Source organism: Trypanosoma melophagium, assembly GCF_022059095.1.
Source record: "Trypanosoma melophagium isolate St. Kilda chromosome Unknown ctg21segment0, whole genome shotgun sequence".
Classification (NCBI taxonomy): Eukaryota; Euglenozoa; class Kinetoplastea; order Trypanosomatida; family Trypanosomatidae; genus Trypanosoma; species Trypanosoma melophagium.
The window spans coordinates 298,127-306,249 of NW_027125151.1; the positions used below are offsets into that span (position 1 = coordinate 298,127).

General features: G+C 37.3%; 3 protein-coding genes across 3 annotated transcripts; all 3 read right to left on the reverse strand.

Annotated features, from left to right (window-relative positions):
• Positions 1–211: 211 nt before the first annotated feature.
• Positions 212–2,824, reverse strand: LSM04_002691 (RNA recognition motif domain; the record flags this gene model as incomplete). The annotated part of the gene is made up of 1 exon (XM_067330961.1): positions 212–2,824. One exon carries the CDS (start codon positions 2,822–2,824, stop codon positions 212–214), a length of 2,613 nt encoding a protein of 870 aa, XP_067191912.1.
• A 1,696-nt stretch (positions 2,825–4,520) lies between these two features.
• On the reverse strand, positions 4,521–5,258 carry LSM04_008415 (Cytidine and deoxycytidylate deaminase domain; the record flags this gene model as incomplete). Its single annotated transcript, XM_067330962.1, has 1 exon — positions 4,521–5,258. One exon carries the CDS (start codon positions 5,256–5,258, stop codon positions 4,521–4,523), a length of 738 nt encoding a protein of 245 aa, XP_067192027.1.
• Positions 5,259–7,335: 2,077 nt separating this feature from the next.
• On the reverse strand, positions 7,336–7,788 carry LSM04_006148 (uncharacterized protein; the record flags this gene model as incomplete). The annotated part of the gene is made up of 1 exon (XM_067330963.1): positions 7,336–7,788. One exon carries the CDS (start codon positions 7,786–7,788, stop codon positions 7,336–7,338), a length of 453 nt encoding a protein of 150 aa, XP_067191985.1.
• Between the last annotated feature and the right edge of the window lie 335 nt (positions 7,789–8,123).

Consider the following 8,123-nt stretch of genomic DNA (forward strand, 5'->3'; position numbering starts at 1 on the left):
ATCGTATCTTTAACCGGCATGGGGAAAAATGTAGGGAAACATGAGAAAAAAAAACAATACATATAGTAACAAAGAGTATGAAGTAGTTCACAAGTTCTTCCCCTTCATGGTATATGAAGGTAATAAGAACAGACACAGAACAACAATAAGGATCCAAATAGAGGAAAAAAATATTACTTTAATACAATGTAAACACATCTTGATACACATATTACCGTTCATCCAGCTTCGCGTATTGTAACACCAAGTGTCTACCGTACAAATGGGTTGCTTTAAGTGTTTCCATCGCCCGTTTCGCTTCTTCTTCAGATAAAAACTCCACAAATGCAAAACCACGGTGATTATTCTCACGATGTGTCGAGAACCGATGACTTTTACGAGGCAAACGCACACTGCGAACCTCACTGAACGCTGAGAAGAGATCTCGTATATCCCGCTCCGTAGCCTCAAAGGGCACATTCTTCACTACTAACTTAAGTGGATCACAACCAGCCGGCACATGAATTCCATGCGATGACGATGTGTTTGTGTTTGCCGTTCCTCTGCGGGCAATAACCGCCGTTACCTTTGCCACATCCTCTTCATCCTCATTAACTGTAGATTTCGTACCTGATAGTGAAGGCAGAGATGTTGTTTTCGCTGCCAGGGCTGCGGCTGTGTGTTTACACGCCACACAAGCAAGTGTTCGTCCGGCAAAGTTTTTCCCATTAAGCCGCTGTAGTACATATTTAAATGTACTTTGCTCACGTAGTGTAAGAAATGCACGTCCCTTATCTTTTTCAAAGGCCAATCGTTCCACGTGCTTTTCAGGCGCCTTGGCGAGTCTCGGACAGGCATCCAGCATAAAAGTATAAAACTCCTCCTTTTGAGATGTGAAAGGAATATTTGTGATGAATAGTGTTAAGACTGGAGCAAAGGCAGCTTTCCCGCTTGGCAGATCCTCATCCGCGTCATTATTATTATTATTCTTATTATCATCTTCATCATTGCTATCGGTATCATCTGTGATGGCGCCAATAGGTGCCCACTCCAAGAAGAGTGGGGAATTCTTAAACAACTTATATGAAAGCCGTTGAAAAGCCACACGTGCATCCTGTTGGTGAACGTATCGAAATAACGCAAAGGTACCAGCAGAGGGAAATGCCGTTGTCTCTAGTGCACCATAGCGAAGAAACATCTTTGTCAACTCCGCCGCATCATCTCCCGTTGTGGCTGCTGGAATATTCTTTACAAGAATTGTCGTATTACTGCGTGTCTTGAGCAAGTTCTGCTGGGCATTCTCAAGCAAACCAAAGTCAATTCCCTCATCCCCCAAGACCCGTTGAATCTCTGTTGTTAAGTACGCCTCAGCAATCGCCGCACGCACCGCAGCCCCACGAGCCTCAACAGAAACAACAGAATTTGCCGTTACACCAATTCGTTTGGCGACAGTTTCAACGGCGGCGTGACTGCTCATATATGTAGAACTCCACGCCATTGCCCCGCCATTCTCATTATGACGTTGTTTTTGTTCTTTCTGCCGCTTGAACTCACTACTCCCGGCTAATCCCATACCACCACTACCACTATGGCCCTCTTCTAATTTCTTTGTGTAGGGATCGTCTTCAGCCGCGCTGACACGTAATAAACGGCCCATAAAAACAGCTCCACGACATAATGTTAATGCACGTATAGCGTCATCCACTCGGTGGAATTTAACAAATGCGGCACCTTTACTTTGGCGGGTGTCACGTGTGAGTGGAATATGCACAGACTCCACAGGACCTACCAGTGAAGAAGCAAACTGTTTCACATCATCTTCAGTAGCGATAAAGGGAATATTGCCAATGCGTACTCGACGACTTTCATACACAATAGCCTCCTGTTCATCTACCACTGAAGAAGATGTCAATGGACATCGTTGTTGTTGTTGTTGTTGTTGTTCTTTTTCTTCATTTTCTTCTTCTTCCTTTGATTTTTCATCCTTCTCACCCTCTTTACCCTCTGTGTGTTTCATATCTTGATTCGTACTATCGTTTTTATTCGTCAATGAGGCTAAAAAATCCATATCGCTTACTTCCCCTAATGCCTGTTGTCGCTCCAATGCACGTCGTTCAGCTTCTTCTGGATCTTCTAATTCTTCTTGTTCTTTCTGTTCTTCTTCTTCCTTTGATAGTTGATTCGTTCCTAACATCGTATCCCCTGTTGGATCTATATTCACATTAGCAGATTCCGGCAACAACACCTCCGACGCCCATGTTGGCCCAGATGTGGCCTTTGTACGCTCTGTGATAAATTCATCTAAACGTTCTTTTCTACGGCGTGCTTGGGCATTCTTTTCTTCATCATCATCATTATCTTTTTCTTTTTCGTCACTTCTTCTTTTTGTTGTTGTTGTTGTTGTTGTTGTTGTTGTTAAATCTCCCTGTGCCGCATCTCGACTACGCTTTACCGCCCCACTCACATTATTATTATTATTATCTCCACCCTTTCCTCCTTCCTTCGATAATTGTTCGTGTTGCTGAGAGGCTTCCATCTTTTTTTTCATATTTGTTGTAATTCCAACTTCCCCAAGTCCCTTTGCGACTTCCACTCGCAGCTTCGCACTGCCAAAGTACGTACCGTTGAAGTGCCGCACAACAAATTGTCCACTGGCGGCAGTGCGAAAACCCATAAAAGCCATACGAATAACACCATTTCCCCCACGATTAGGGTCGGATCGTTTAATCACGCAGTCTGTGATCTCAATATGTGGGGCGGATGGGGGAAGAGAGAATATAATATGACGCCGCAGTTGTTCCTCAGTACAATCACGAGGAAGATGAAGAATACGAACCCGAGACATATTTACAAATAGCTTTGTATTATATATTTTTTTCCCCTTTTCTCTCTCTCTCTTATCTTTATATATATATATATATATATATATATATATAAATTAGTTGTACACTCCGTTTAATGTAAACGGTATGCTTTTATGCGTAGTAGTTACTCGTTATCTTCGCCGCCTTTCTTCTTGCTGCGAGAGAAATAGAATAGTAAGGAAGCAGAGAAAGAAACAATAAAATAAATAAAGAATAACGACTCTATTCATTGTTATCGAATTAATACATGTAATCAACGGAGTCAAGAACAACAAAAAAAGGAAGTAACAAGAACTACAACAACCAGATTCTTTACATCCTCAAGTTATTGAATATATATATATATATATATATATATATATATATATATATATCAATTATCCGCTTAATGTTTCACATTCACTAATGCGTATTCTGTCTTCTTTGATTTATGCTATCGACGCTGTTAGAAAGCACAAACTGAGAAACAACTCAATATTTAAAGAATAACAATCAGAAGTACAGAAGAAAAAAAAAGCATTTCAACATAAGTCTAAGAAGGAAACAACGGGTAAACAAAATCTCTACAAGAAAAATAAAATACACAGTGAAATAAGGGGAATGGCATAAATAAAGGAATGTAACCTTTCTCTTTCCTCTCTCTCTCTATCTAAGCAGATTAGATCATAAGAAAAGAGAAAGTTATGATTAAATCAGAATGCAGAAACAGCCCAAAACACAAAGAAGCAGACATCATCACATCAAATCATAATAATAATAATAATAATAATAATAATAATAAAAGAAATAGAGCAGTTATTCACAATTTTGCTTTCTCTCCTTTAGTATCGATTTAAACACACCCGCACCTGATCCCAGTATGCCTCAGTGAATGGAATAGTGCCCGGTACATCTGGACTGGAGGCAAGAAATGCCCCGCAGCATGTGAAGCGCACTGTGGCGAAGAAGAACCACAGGAGCAACACAAGCAGAATGGCTTTTCCAATTCCTTTCAATATTCTACTAAATTCCATTTTAATTTGCGGTGTTTTGTTATAATTATAATTATATATATTTATTATTATTATTATTATTATTATTATTATTATTATTATTATTATTATTATTATTATTATTATTATTATTATTATTATTATTATTATTATTATTATTATTATTTTTCTTTATTCTTCTTTTTTTTTAGCTGTTGCTATTTGCCTTCTCCCCTTCTCCCCTTCTCCCTCTCTTTTTCTTTGTTTTTATTTGGACGGTTTAACTTAATTTCCCTCCTCTTCGGTAGAGGAGAAAGCCGATGGGGGAGAAATGTCGATTCTATTTTCTCTAAACTTTTGGCTTGTTATTATTTCTTCCCAACTTCCACCACCACACACGGCCGGTACAAGTTCCTATTTAAATAAATAAACAGAAGAAGACAGAAGAAAAAGAAGGTAATATGTGTTTACATCAGACACACACAGACAGATTGGTATATATATATATATATAAAAGAAAGAAATAGATAAATAGATAAAAGAAAAATAAATAAATGAAACAAAAGTCTCTCGACACAAAAAACAGGAGAGAAAACTATACACTTGACTTCTTTAAACGTCCACGCGTTATAAGGGATAACGATAGATAGATATAAATCAATTAATTGATATGTAGATAATTTTTATCCAAATCTCCAATCATTATTTATTCTTTTAAATACGGTTCCTTGCGCTTTCGCTTATGCCCCGGCGCATTTACATTTTCATGACGGTAAAATTCCTGCAACAGTTGTACTGCCTCATCTGCACGATAACCCCCACAACTCTCATACCCAAGTGCACTAATCATATTATTATTATTATTATTATTATTATTACGATTAATCGTACCAGTAGACATAGATGTATGAACTGAAACCACTGTCCCGTTTCCACCAAATCGTGGATTACCGCAGCCAAAGAATACCTTTCGAATACGATTATATAATAACATTGCGGCACACATAATACATGGTTCAACCACAACATATAATACATATCCAGAGAGATTAGCAGGAATTTCTTCTTCTTTACTTGTTTCTGTCCTTATTGCAGTTTGTAGTGCTTCTATAGCAATAAACTCTGCATGCGCCAATGCGTGATGTTTCTTATTCGTCGCATTCCGTCCCCGTGCTACAATCAATGCTTCGACTCTTTCATAATCTTCTTTATTATTATTATTATTATTATTATTATTATTATTATTATTATTATTATTATTATTATTATTATTATTAAAATTATTTAAATTATATGTGAGTTGTGCGTTGGCCGTACAGGAGGCCTCCACTGGGACTACCACACAACCAACCGGCACTTCGCCTTCAGAAAGGGCCAATCGGGCTTCTTGCAGTGCGGCACACATAAAGGCATCGCAATAGACAATATCATTTGTTTCTATCATTTTCTTTTGTATATGTGAAGGAATGATTACAAGGAAAAAAATATGTATTTATATAATTTTTTTTGTTCCTTCCTTCTTGCTTTATTTGTGTATGTTTGTTTATAAAGTTCCTGTGACTAATGGTGGGCATATATATATATATATATATATATATATATATCAATGGGAAGAAATAAAAGAAGAGAAAAGATTCCTGTGGTGTTCGTTGCCACAGACTGTAGAAGTAGGAATGAAAAAAAAAGGAATATTCAGAGATCAAAATAAAGATAATAATAATAATAATAATAATAATAATAATAATAATAATAATAATAATAATAATGGAATAGACACACACACACTCACAGACTCCCTCGCACACAGAGAAAAGAAAGAGGGAGCACAAATATATATATATAAACCCAATCACACAAGCGTGAGCTCAGGTTTTTTAATGAACTTCCCCATTCTTTACTCCTGTCTCGGCAGTTAGGGGGAAAAAAGGGAAAAAACAGTAAAGCAAAAGAATTAAAGCACACTTAAGTACGTGATAACGGAAACTTCTCTCTTTTTCCATTCTGCTCCTTACCCTGAAATAATAATATACACACATACAACATATATCAATATTAATATTTGTATAGTATGTATAATAAATATATATATGTGGGTATGGAGAGAAATAGAAATAAAACGAGAAATATATATATATATATATATATATATATATATATATATATGTTGTATCATTAGGAGTCGCTGTTACTAATACCTTTCCCTCACTTTTTTTTCCCTATTTCCCACACATTACCAATTAACATCATTACAACTACCGCACTTTTCCTTTCCAATTGCTATTTTTCTTATTTTCATTATTGTTATAAGTTTATGACTGTACCTGCAGTAAGAATAAGAAGAACACAATAGACCTCTGCTCTTATCGCGCGTTTGCAGACACGAAGACGGGGGGTGAGATGTGATGATTGGAAGGAAAAACAAAAAACAAAAAAACAAAAACCTCTAATCGAGTAAGTTAAAAATAGTTTTAAACTCTTTTTAGTTTGTTCTTTTCTACTAACGAGACTACAAATAAAGAAGGAAAAAAAATGTAAGGAATGAGAAAATTAAATTAAAAGAAAAAAAAAAGAAGGGATTTGGGGAGGAAGAACGAAGAAGAGGAAGAAAAATCAAGAAAAACTAAAAGAAACTGATATCAAGGATGGTATTAATCACTCGTTATCTTTTTTTATTTCTCAATCTTTTTCTTACCTGTTCTTTATCCTTTTCCTCTTTTCTTTTTCTTTTTTTTTCACAATTCCCATTTCTTGTTTTATCTACTTCTCTTTATTTTTCGTTTTTTCTTTTTATATATTCTAATCTGTTTCATTCTTTTTTTCTTTTCCTTGATATTACTTTCTTCTTCTACTTCTACTTCTTCTCCCCCACTACTTTTACTACTACCGTTAGTGAACGAATAGTATGAGTGTATGCATACATACACATCCCTGCAGAACTGGTGTACGTACATGTAGTGATATATTTCTAATAACCGCAGCGCATTTTTTTTTTTGTTCTCTTCCGTTTTGTAGTGGCAATAGGCCTGTTTGCATTACACCCAGTCCCAAATGCAGTACAAAAAAGGCTGAGATCGAGATTGAAGTGAATATATATATATATATATATATGAATGAAAGAGGGGGAAAAACACAGTAATGATAGAAAAAAAAGCACACAAGAAAGCGTAGAAGGAAGGTGGTGGAAGAAAGCGTGTGAAGTGTGAGGTGAGAGAATGAATATGTGTAAAAGAAAAGGATGTACATATGGGGGAAAAAAGAGAAACGAATATATAAAAAAACAAAAAAAAAAGGATATTATTCTCTTTATCTCCTTCCATGTCCCTATTCTTTCACTATATGTGGGGTAAATACAAATTTGTCACGTCTACAACACATTGACTTCACTAGAATCACTTTCCTCATTTTTCTATCGCTCTCCTTGACGGCTTACGTGAGGCGGTTTCGGCATTCTTTACGAGACATCATACATATATATATATATATATATATATATATATATCTTACACACACATTACACCCATCTATTCTCCAGTGAAGATGTTATACGTCTGTCGGTTCGCGTATCCCGCACCCGGACGGAACGTACGTCCCGCCACCGGCGCCCCCTGTTCCTCTTTTTGTTGTTCCTCCTTTTGTTGCGGCTGCGGTGTTGGCGTTGACTGATTCTCCTCCACGTCATCTATCGCAATCACCACCTCCTCCTCCTTCTGCCCCTCTTCTCCGCCCGCCCCCTTCTGCTCGTTATTATTATTTCCCTGCCTGTCGTTGTGGTCGAATGCCCTCCCCCCGGCGTAGACGCCTTGCGTGCGGGTCGTGTCCCACTTGAGGCCGTCCTGCCCCATCAGTTCCTTCATTGCGTTGCCGCCAACGTGCTCGCGGTACAATCGACTCTGCCGCACACACGGCCGGTCGCCGAGGACGTTGCCTTGATTCTGCGTGAGGGACGGGTCCCCAAGGTGCTGGTGCCCCCGCATGTTGTGTAGGTGCAGAGGTGCTTGGAGTGTTTGTTTGAAGTATATATATATAAATATATAAATATAAATATATATATTTATGTATGGTGAGATGGTGAGTATTCCAACGCGCGAGGGGATCGGGGACTTGTTGTTGGAATGGGATGATGTGGGTTGGTTGATTGGTTGGTACTGGTGTTTGCTGTGTGCTATTAGGAGAATATATATATATATATATATATATATATATATATATATATATAGAGAGAGAGAGAGAGAGAGAGAAATAAGAAGAGAGAAGAAATAAAAATATATTTATATCCATATGGGAATATAGATGAGCAGATAATAATAAT